This window comes from Manis javanica, chromosome 8, assembly GCF_040802235.1.
Source record: "Manis javanica isolate MJ-LG chromosome 8, MJ_LKY, whole genome shotgun sequence".
Lineage (NCBI taxonomy): Eukaryota > Metazoa > Chordata > Mammalia > Pholidota > Manidae > Manis > Manis javanica.
This window is the reverse complement of record NC_133163.1, coordinates 62908763-62920172: the sequence shown is the minus strand read 5'-3', so window position 1 is coordinate 62920172 and position 11410 is coordinate 62908763. Positions and strand designations below refer to the sequence as shown.

Sequence of the window (11410 nt, the reverse complement as noted above, 5' to 3'; positions counted from 1 at the left end):
CTGGAGCTGGCTTTGTCATGATGGCCACCAGGGGTGGTATTGGCAGGTGCTTTGACAAGTGCCCCTTGCAGAGCCTCCCCGAGGCCCCGGGCCCCTTGGGCATTCGCTCACAAGGTCAGCTGGAATGTGTCCTCAACTCAATCACAACTTACCCTGATCAGTGTTCCCAGCAGACTCAGAGGAAGCCAAGTTTTCTCTCTCAGCTGGTGCATTCCTACTACTTGCTCTCAAGAACCTTCCTGGGACAGGCCCCTGAACTGGGGCCAGCGGTGTCTGGAGCCTCTCTGCCGGCCGAGGCCTCTCACCCGCTCAGAGCCAGTGTGCCAGGACCGTACCCATGGCTGGGTGGTGAGTTTACATGAAACTGTCTCCTCTGTAGTTTCAGCAACTCGATCAGTTACTTTTCAAACACTCCTATGAGGTACCTTTCTGTCTTTTCTAATAAGGAAATTTTATAAAATAGAAGTTGTAGCAAACAGTTACATATAAAGCCATATAAATAAAGTGGGTTTATATGGCAGCCAGAGCGACTTCAGGTTAACTGCAGAAAATGGCAGTTGTTGAGGAGTTTAAAACTCAACAGCAGATGTGGAGGCTCACCCTGAGCAGCCCGGGGAGAATGCGGTTGGGAGGCAGCCGGGGCAGGGCTGGCATCCTGGCACTGCCCCTTGTCCTGGCTGCATCACCTCAGACAGGCTATTGATTCTTGGTTTCCTCATCTACTAAATGAGGATAATGAGGCCACCCCTGCCCTGCAGGGATCACATAGCCACTTTTAAGTAATGAGGCCTCCTACTATTATTCACCAGTAGCTGAATCACCCATACTTTGCAGTGTGAATTTGTGATGTGACCTAATGAAACACAGGGATTGTAGCTAAGGCTTGTCAATTAGGGGTGAAATTATAGAACAGGTTAAACTTGTTTTCTGATTCCCCCCCTCACTTCTTTGTGCTCTCCATGTAGTTTTCTATACAGTCCCTCTTCCAATAACTTATGGGTTCATGTCCTGAATTTTTAGTCTTTTTAATTTATCAAAATGTGGCTGCATTTTGTCCTCATATTCCTCAGGGCCTTGCTCTAGTCCTGATGACTAATCAGATTGAGGCCCAAACTACCCCAACCTGCCCCCTAGTTTACTGCCTATGTTAACATAATTTTATTCTTCCATTTTTCATTACAATAACTTTACTATTCCAAGATACTCTTGCCCAGGTAAATGACTTGATTGTTCAGGAATTTCCTGGAAGATCCACCAAGTCTTTAGTAGGAGGCATCAACAGTTCACACCAGAGATGCTTCAAAACGCTCACTGTAAACTCCTCACCTTACTGTTTCCAGCCTAGAACTGCTACATCATGAAATTTCCCCAATCAAGTCCCTGCATTGAAAGACCTGCCTTAAACCAAGCTTGAAATTCTCAGTGAGATTGGATCTTGCCCCTTGAACCTCAGGGCACTGTGTGCACAGAGGCCCTCCTGAACATCACTGCTGCCTGCATTTCAGACGTGGGAAGTGCTGCATGCACCCCAGACAGACACTTCATGGGGAAAATGCCAATTACAGCTATTCTCAGTTCTAACCTCAAACAGGTGAAAGCTTTTTACTCCATTTGACTTGTAAATTATATGATCTTTACGTATGTATGGATTAGGCCTATCCTTCAAACCAGGTGTTTGCTCTGTGCTTTGTGAAAGAGAACAACTGTTGTAAGTGCAAATACATGTAAAGATTTAGGAACCTGGGCTGCCTCCTTAGCTAGGCTACACATGGTGGGCCACGTGGCAAGGTCCTGCCCTGGGGAGTTGCCTACTAGTGATGTGGTTAGAAAGGCATTCAAAGAGAACTTCAAAAACCAGTTTAAAACTCAATCAACCCTAGAACATTCCACCTAAAAAGAAACTCCTTTATTAGTCCTCAAAAGTTGCATTTGCTTGTTTGGTTCGGGCTTCCCTGGAGATGAATATTAAAATACTGCAAAGTTTTAAGAAGTCTGACCGAAATGTTGAATGTGGTCATTTTGGGTAGTCCTAGCCTCAATCAGAAGCAAAGAGACCGCACAACTGGAAACTCCTGGAAGGAAAGAGATGCCTGACTTCCTCTTACTTGGTGCTATATGAAACTTGACAGCAAACATGCAGACGAGATGAATTAGGATTCAGGCCCAGATCTGCCCGAGTTCCACACTACTGTTCAGTTTACTGGGTTTCCTCAGATCTTACACCTTGCATTCTCTGCATTACTATACTTATATATACTTCCTATGAGATACTCTTCTGTTAACAAGACATATCAGAAAGTCAAACCATCTTCAGTAATTATTTCTCCAATTTTGGTAGGATATCAGTAGCCAATGTGTAAGAAACAGATTCATAATCAATGGCCTGCAGTTGTTTTAGTTAGTGGGAATTCCCAGGTTCACTCTGAGGCTGCTTTATGCTGCAGGTTGAGGGTGTGGGCCTGGAGTCCATCCAGCCTGGCACTGCCATTTACTGACTGTGGGACCTGAGCTAAGTTTTTTAACTTGGTTTTGCTTCAGTTTCCTTATTAAAATTATGAAAATAATAATAGTACCTACCTCACAGGGTGGTTTGGGGATTACAGGGGTTAATATTTGTAAAGCAGTTAAAATAGTGTCTGGCACAGTGTATGCACTATATACATAGTTAATAAATAAAAAGTAAATTAATTTTATTATTTTATCCCATGATCTATATTAGCTAGATCAGTTAACATTTTGAAAAAAATATTGTACATAATGAAAATGTAGCAATTAAAAAAAAACTCACCTTTAAAGAGCTGAATGTTTTCCATATAGGCTATATTCAGTTTCTTAAATTAGGAAATCTGAAATGATGGCAACATTTTAGGGGACATTATTTTTTACGTAAGGTTTTCCCTGGTACTTTTTCATCAACTGCTCAAGGCTTCTCACATTCTGATAAAGACAGTGGGGACTTTGTCATAGGGAAGCAGCTTCCTCTCCCCTCCTTCCAGGTGGAGGCCTGCTCAGGCCCCTCCCACATGCCTCAGCAACCCAGAGAAACGTACAAATAAACTCATTTTAGAACCAGCTTTTCATTTTCTTTTAAATTATTTTATTTTATTTTATTTTTGTATTTTGGTATCACTAATATAGAATTAGATGAGCAACATTGTGTTTACTAGATTTCCCCCATTATCAAGTCCCCACCACACACCCCATTACAGTCACTGTCTATCAGCATAGTAAGATGCTATAGAGACACTACTTGTCTTCTCTCTGCTTTACTGCCTTCCCTGTGCCCCCCCTACACTATTCATTTTCTTAATTAGCAAATTACCCTTCAAATGCATTTCCCTCATGATCTGTGTTCTTTCTTGGACCTCACATGATTACACTTCTGGTCTTGTGCCAGCTGCCTCCCGTATTATACTTTCTGGGTATGATGGCTGGGTTGTTGGCCTTGGCCCCTATTTTAATGTCAGTGCTCAGGATCCAGCCCTATTTTTCCAAAGACTCATGTTGCCAGAGTCTGGATTATCCTCACAAATGTCTGCAGAAGGGCTTGTGCCTGTTTGCAGTGGTTACTGGGGGGATGGCAGGGAAGGCTGGCCTTAAATAAATAAAATAACAGTTTATTTAACATGTTACTCAGAAATGTTCTTCAAGTGTGGTCTGGGACCAGCAGCACAGGCCTCATCTGGGAGCTTGTTAGAAATACAAGTATCAGGCCAGTCCCAGACCAACTGAATCAGAACCAGCATTGATCTCCAGGCCATTTGAGTGGACGCTTACTCCTGGACTAAGGCATGCACGTCATTTGTCATTAATTCAAAGACTGGTGGCAAATTGCTTTCAGGCTCAGCTCTGCCATCTAGGATCACACACAAATGTGAAACTGAACAGTGTAGCCTGCTGAGGACAGTCGATTTAATCCTAGCTGGGAAGTTAGCTCTGTTCTGACCACAGCTTTGTTTCCTGCCACTTGTCACTTGGGCAGTCACTTGGAACATGGGATAAGAGGATGGATGGTACTGGCCTGGGGGGCAAATAGCTAACTGGGGTATACTCTCTTCCCCTCCTTCCCCCACTGCATTCCTCGCTGGGGCCTCTGATCTGAGATATCCTCTCTGTGCTCCATCTTACCATTTTGTCTTATATGTGCTTGTTCATCTCCCTTTCCACCTAAGCAAGAAACTCTTTGAGGCAGAGGCCATGACTGGTTCCTCTTTGTATCCCTAGTGCCTGGCACAGGGCCTGGAGAATAATAGTGCTTTATAATGTGAGTGAATGAAAGAGAATAACAGTCTCACTTCTCTAGGAGGGAAACACACATCCTGTTTCAGTTTCTGCAATGCTCCCTTAAAATGGGGAAATGACCTGGGATATTCTCGTTCAAGTACCTGGGCTTGGGGGATGCTTCTTGGGCATATTTCTGACTGGGGTTCCACTCCGACCTTTCTTGCCAAATGAAGCTTCGGCTACACCTAAGGCAAGTTGATGAAAATCAGGAGGAAAGGGGGCGAAGGAAGAAGTCATCTCCCTGACTCAGTTCTAACTGTCACCACTTAATCACTTCCAGTAGCAGATGAAGTTTCAATGCAAATACCCATATGCACCCAGCCTCAGCATTTCCAGGCCCCAGATGAAGGTCTTGAAATTGCTCAGACTGGAGTTTGTCCCCTCTTTAAAGAAAAACCCTTCCTTCCGGAAGGGACTTGGTACTTGTGACTTATAAAGGAATTTTATCCTGAGGATGAGGCAGGCAGAAGGAATCAAGAAACTAAATTTAAGGAAGTTGCTGACGTGACTTTTTATTTCCCTCTCCTGTCACTTCCCTCTTTCCCAAGGCTCCTTTACCTGTCCTGACAAGACCTTTTGCTTCTTGGAGAAAATCAAAGTGCATAAAAGGCTCTCAGTCTGCTGAACTGTTTTCTTTGAAAACTTTTGTTCTTGTTTGCTTAGAAATTTGAAGAAGACTTTCTACAGATTAGAATGTTCCGTTTCTGAAATTTTTTTTTAGGGTGCTCTCAGCTCCAGCCACCCAACCAATGGTTTGAAGGGAAAAAAGGTTTCAAATAAAAAGAAAAGAAAGGAGATGGAGAGACAGAAAAGAACTAGAGAGTAAGAAACTGGGGCAAACTTCAGCCCTTAACTGAGCCCAGCTGTTTTGAGATTAATGCAGACAAGGAGGCTATCCAGAAGGCCAGGGTCCTGAGGAGCAGAAAAGCTGAAGCACTCAGAGGTGGGAGGTTGGGCCCAAATGGGTCAGAAGAGGCCCCTCCCTGCAGTGACCATGGAAAATGGCCCTCTATACAAAAGCCCCTGGTCACCAAGGAAACTGAAGAAGAGTGGACTGCATCCTTTTGTCCCACTTCTCCAGCCTTCTAGCACAGAACTGGATTGAGAGTGATGAGCAACTCCACACAAGTTCAGCACCATTGGGTGTGTGATGGGGGGAAGGAGGCATGTCTGACTGGGAAGTGCTCAAGGCATCACTCCCAAACTGGGAGCCAAGTTTCAAACTGGAGTTCTTTAGGGTATGAGGTGGATAACCCTCCCCCTCCCCTCCCCCTCCCCCTCCCCTCCCCCTCCCCCTCCCCTCCCCCTCCCCCTATTACCTTTTCTGCTTAGCAGCTGAGAGAACTCAACCTGACATTCATGAGTTAGATCACAGAACACCTGTGTTCAGGTGCTCTGAGACAGACAAGGAATTTCAGTAATGGGCTTGGAACACTTTCAGAGAAGACCCACCTGGTTGAGGAGCCACCAGAGTGCTCAGCTCCAGATAGGCTCCAGACTGGCTGCTGGAGGGGGCAGAGCTGGCTTTGTCCTCAGTGTAGTCTATAGTAATACCCTTTATATATCAAAGACCCACTTGGTATTGGCTCCTTTTTTGTCTGGGAGGAAGGTAAACATCATATTCACCTGACTTCAACCTCATTTGTGGATCAGGAAAGGGAAAATGTAATGCTAATATTTTCTTAGGTGTCAGCCAAAGCACATGAATTGTATTTATACGCCCTTATGCACTTCATAGAATTCCACAAGCTTTCCTTTACTTCTTTCTACCTAGGCAAGAGATGCATTTAAGGAATGAAAACCAAGACATGGGGTACCTAAACCCAAATTCCACAAGCTGGTTTCTTGTGAAATTCTACTTCTGTGCAATCATGCAGAATTAATAAACTGATTGAGCTGATGAAAAGACTCTTCAGGTCTTTATCACTTTCATACCACAGCTGCTAGCAAAGTAGGTTTAGAGATGGAATAGTTAAAAAATGTTAATCACCTGAAAACCAGCATGTATTTAAAAAGTTCATCATCTGCTTCTCCTGCAAAATGACCCTGGACAGGACATTCTGGAATTGTTTCTTCCCATGTCAAGAACAGGATATTGTGCAATTGCTTGTATTCTTCTATAGCACTATGTGCCTGACACTATGCTTTCTACGTGGATCATCTTGCACAATCTTCACATAGTCCTGTTTATGAATGAGGAAACAAAGGCTCAGAGGTGGGCAACTGCTAACAAATGCTACTGCAACCCCATTCCTTAGGATTTCCAGTATTATAGGTGAGATCTTTTCCAGCTCTACATAATGTGAATTCAGCATACTCCTCTTGCCTTAAGTAATTTCCTGAAGTGGAAGGGTCCTGGAATAGTTAACACCAGGAGGAAAAAAAGCCTGACAGTGGAGAGCCTTCCAGCTATACACCAAGCAAGTTGTTGCCACCCCAAGCGTGAGACCGGTGTTGCCTATCATCTTACAACAGCCTCCCCACCCACACACCGGGCCCCAGGGTTGCCTGCAAAGCCTGCCTGGGAGGCTGATGTGCACAGTATGAGAAGCTGCTCTCCAAAAGGGTTCTGTGGCTGGCTGTGGTAAGTGCTCCCACACAACTCTTCACCTCTACCTCCACCTGAGGATCAAAGGATTCTTAGAATAGGAGTCCCGTGGCAGCCCCAAAGAAACAATCAGGATAATTCTGTTTGTGGAAATGTTTAATAAATATACATCTTAGAAGTACCAAAATAATTACCAACAAAATACACTATGTACACCATTTACAGGAGGGCAACACAAACCTTGAAAGGTAGTGACTTTTAACTCCTACACCACTGAAAGGTTTAACACCACACCTGATTGTTACATGTCAGAGGAAACAACTGGGCTCAGCCACTGAATCCATGGTGCTTCAGTCAAAAAATACAATAAATAAAATAGTCCTTTATCAAATTTTAGATAATCTTTTCCAAAATCCACACAAAGGTAAGGTTTAAAGGAGGTTTGCTTTGAATTCCAGTGATCTTTCTTGTCTCCCAAAGTTCACAGAAATAATAAAATGAGGGCTGATCCACTATAGTACAATGTTCTGGGCCAGGCAGTGCATGGTATGGTTGAAAGTGCACCCTTCTGATTTTTTTCTTTTTCTTTTTTTTAGAAAAATAAAACTTTTTTTGTACAGATATACAAGTCCAGGTTCCTTCAGACAAGTTCTAAGGCTTATAACACCAGGCGCTGGCCTCCAAGCACACAGTCATCATAGGGCAGCTAAAAACAAGAAAGGAAAAGACATGTTAAACTTCCTGAGCTTTGCCAAGGCTGCTAGGATGACAGTGAGGGCTGCTCCTGGTGATAACTCAAGCATTCTTGGACTCTAGCCTCTGTAACCCAAATATAAATTAACTTCCCGGGCTGAAAGAGCTTTCCTCTAGGTTAATGCTCCTCTCTTCTTACAAAGGGGCAAGAAAGAACACACATGCTCTTGGGATACAGGTTATATACACTAGTTTGTGACCTTTGCATAGAGTAGCTTTAGGGGCCTAGTGGGGTAGAGAAAGAATGGCCATTCCCATTGCTTTTTTACAGAATGATGAAGTTGAGACTCACCTCGTCCTCTGTGCATTCTGACTCTGTGTCATAGCTCTCCTCATCCTCACTCTCTGGCAGCATCTGAAGATTTTCTAGGGTCAACTGGCCCAGCTGCTGCTGTATCCGGGTGCTCGGGCGGCCCCAGGTGAGCTGGTAGGGGGAGTAGCCCTGGTAGGTGACTCGGTTGACATCAGCCCCACATTTCAACAAAAGTGACACCAGGTCTGAATTCTGCAGGTCCACAGCGAGATGGAGGGCAGTTCGACCATTACAGGGCTCCTGAAACCAAAAGGAATTTGCAATGCTTACAGGTGAATTTGAATTTTTGCTTGCAACAAAGGCACATCAAGTCTTTTTGAGGAGGGCCCCGGAGCCTGACACACTCCATCTGGAGGCATGAAGCGCTCACCTGAGCATTGACATCAGCACCCAAGGACACCAAAAGCTCCACAATGCCCAGGTAGCCATGGATAGAGGCTAAGTGCAGACACGTGTGACCTGGAAGAACAAAAAAAGGAAAATATAACTATTCGTTTTAACCCTCACATCTCAAGCAGAACCTTTCACCTATTCTCTTAAGGAACAAATTATTCTGAATTTGAAGAACCCAGTATCTGGGTTTTGAATGAACTTTATAAAAGCATCAAACAGGCCTTTTGCATACATATTTTCTTAACCGTATCCACGTAGAGAGTTTAAGCTCTTGCCTAGACTCTAAGTGGGCCCACCTCTCCCTTCTCCATGTCACCTCCCTTGGATGAGGGGCAGTTGGATGAGGGGCAGGCAGACGTACCGTTGTAGTTGGTGGTCTGCAAGATGGAGTAGAGGTGCTGGCTCCCGCGGGTCTGAGTCAGGACTCCCACACTGGCCAGGCAGCCCTGCTCACAGGCAAGGTGTAGGGGGGTATTTCCTCGAAAGTCTCGGAGCTCAGGATCACAGCCAGCTTCCAAAAGTGCCTGGGCAATTTCTGGCTGGTTGGTGATCACAGCCAAATGGAGTGGAGTCTACAAACAGATGAGAAGGCAGAAAGAGGATAAGCCAAGGACCAACCCCACAGTCTGAATACCCTTTGACCCCCAGAGAGCTCCTGTTTGTGGGTGCTGCTCCTCCCAGGCAGAACAAGGGGCAGGTAAATACCAGAGGCACCAGGTGGGCTTCATAAAGGCCTCACCAAATCAGTGGGATTTACTCTCTGGGATGTTAGCTGATTTCAATGTAAAAGGTCAGGGCACATAACCAGTGACTGTTAATTTAGTGAGGCTTGGGAGCAACTGTGCCAGGCCCAGCTCCATCCCGCGGTCAGAGGGGCACAGGGCTGGGCTCGCAGCTCACCTGCTGCAGGTTGTTCTGGAAGTTGAGGAAGGCCAGGTCTCCCTTCACTTGGCGGACCACTTCCATAGTCAGAGCCTTCTCTTCATGGATGATGGCCAAGTGCAGGAACCTGAGGGGAAAAGAGGGAAAACCCCCCAGGGCTGGTGAGTGCACTGCGTGGGGCCCAGGGAGGCGCGCGCTGCGGGGGATTGCGCAAGGCCGGGGTTTCTGGAGGCCGAGGCCACGGTGTTTTCCGCGAGGTTATTATGAGCTGAGTGTTCCTGGCAGGCGCCCAGGGACTTTCCGGGCCCCCCTCCCCGGCGGGCGCCGGCTAGACCGCCCCGCCCTCCGCCCGGCCGGAACGCCCTGTACTTCCCCTCCCGGCCGCGCGGCGCCCGCCAGCGGGGCAGAAACTCCGGCCCCCTCCGGCGAGCGGGGATCTCGCGTCCCCGCCGCCGCCCCGCCCCCGGCGAGAGGACCCTGAGGGCGGGCGGGGGTGTGTGCGCGGGGCCGCCCGACAGGGCGGCTGGGCCCCCGGCCCCGGGAAGCAGTCCTAGGCCCCGTCTCGGGATCGGTGCACAAGCCCCGCGCCCGCCGCTGCAGGCCCGGCGTCCCCACTCGGCCCCGCCACCCGCGCCCGCGACACTTACGAGTCTCCGTCCTCAGTGAGCTGCTGCTTCCAGGGCTCGGCGCCGCGCGGCGCCTCCTGTGGCTCGAGGCGGATCTCCCGCAGCTCCTTCACCATCTGCTCGTACTCCTCGTCCTTCATGGAGTCCAGGCCGCTGTCGTGGCGGTCGTCCAGCAGCCGCTCCTTCTTGAGCGCGTCCCGAGGGCCCTCCATGGCCCACTCCGGAGCGTGCTCGGCGGGTTGAAACATGGCGCGGTGCAGGCTCGGGGGCTGCTCCCCCAGGTGCGCTCGGCGCGGGTGTGCGCTCCCTTCCTCACAGCGTCGCTGCGGGCAGGACCGCGGGCCGGGCTGTTGTGGGCTCGGCAGCGCCGCCGCGGCGCCCTATAAACGCTGGCAGGGGATTTCTCCGGGGCGGGGTCAGTCGCGGGGAATTTCCAAGCCAGTCAGACCAGAAAAGAGAACTGGCTTCGTCCTCTGCTAGGGGAAAAAAGAAGACTAAACCCTGAGCCGGGGTTCATCAGAGAAACTCCCTGCGATGAGCCACTGGGGTCATGCACAGGGAACTTTTTGATGAACGCTGAATGGCTGGAAAGTCCTTCCGACGAGGCCCCTTCCCCCGGTACTTCCCTGCAGCCTGCACTCAGTAATCCTGTCCCTCTGCAAGAAAACTTCATTCCCTGGGGTTTCCCATCATCGATTTGATTTGGGGTCGTCGGCTGCTGATATCCCAAGGACGCAGACCTGCTGGGCGGTTCCTAATTGGGGTTTGCCAACCTGGCGGTCCTTTCCGTTTTATCTTTTGAAAACGCTAGTGGAAATGATGGCTGGGTGTAGGGATTTGCTTCCCCAAACTTCTCTCTGCCGGGAAGGACGCACCGGCGGTTAGAAGGTCGCGGGGTGCTTCTGCGGTCTTGCCACTCTCAGGTTCTTTGCAGGGCAGGAGCCCCTCAGGTGGACGTTGTGAAAGCTTTCTCGTTAAAAGCCTAAATGCTTGGAGAACCCTCAAACCATTTCCTCGGGATTAACAATCCTGTTGACTGGGGGAGGGGCAAACTCTCACCACGGAGAGTGAAAATGCTGAATATGAGCAAAATTTTTTCAAGTAGAGCAGGGTGTTAATCTCCGTAGTAGAGGCTGCTGATACCTTGCAATAAGGAAATAATGATTGAGGTTGTGCCTGCCTCCTGGTTTGCAGTGAGCTGCTGCAGAGAATGCAACCGGAGCCTACTTCTGGGGGGCCTAGCTGGCTGACTTTCCAGAAGCATTTGGGCAAGGACGCTGAGGAATGGGTTGAGTAGTACCTTACCCAAGATTAGGCCCTAAGGATGGCTAACAAGCTGCTAGACATACTGCAGGAGGCCCAGGGCAGCCCTAACATTGCCTGCACTTGCTGGCTCCTTGCCCCCCTATCCTGGGGTAGGACCACTGTGGACCTATCCATGCAAAGTGTGTACACCCCAGTCTCACCATCCTTTGGTTTCACTTGCAGAAATAGAATTTATGCTCCCCTACCTACCTTTACCTCCTTGCCAACAATCCACAGGTTGAATTAATCTACTTCTAGAACTGGTCCAGGCAAAAAGCAAACAACTTTTGCCAGAGTTCTTCAGAA

General features: G+C 48.0%; 1 protein-coding gene across 1 annotated transcript; it reads right to left on the bottom strand.

Moving 5' to 3' along the window:
* Positions 1-6970: 6970 nt before the first annotated feature.
* On the bottom strand, positions 6971-10168 carry NFKBIA (NFKB inhibitor alpha). The gene is made up of 6 exons (XM_037025544.2): positions 9821-10168; positions 9192-9300; positions 8653-8863; positions 8269-8357; positions 7878-8138; positions 6971-7538 (listed from the first exon to the last, which is right to left on the bottom strand). The coding sequence occupies exons 1-6, from the start codon at positions 10045-10047 to the stop codon at positions 7491-7493; spliced, it is 945 nt and encodes a 314-aa protein (XP_036881439.1). The 5' UTR covers positions 10048-10168; the 3' UTR covers positions 6971-7490.
* Between the last annotated feature and the right edge of the window lie 1242 nt (positions 10169-11410).

Bases quoted from the DNA above. Each gene is read 5' to 3' on its own strand.
- NFKBIA (XM_037025544.2), bottom strand. From the start codon at position 10,047: ATGTTTCAACCCGCCGAGCACGCTCCGGAGTGGGCCATGGAGGGCCCT. The intron at 9,301-9,820 runs GTAAGTGTCGCG...TTTTCCCCTCAG, and splicing joins CTCACTGAGGACGGAGACTC to GTTCCTGCACTTGGCCATCA. The intron at 7,539-7,877 runs GTGAGTCTCAAC...TCTTGTTTTTAG, and splicing joins CAGAATGCACAGAGGACGAG to CTGCCCTATGATGACTGTGT.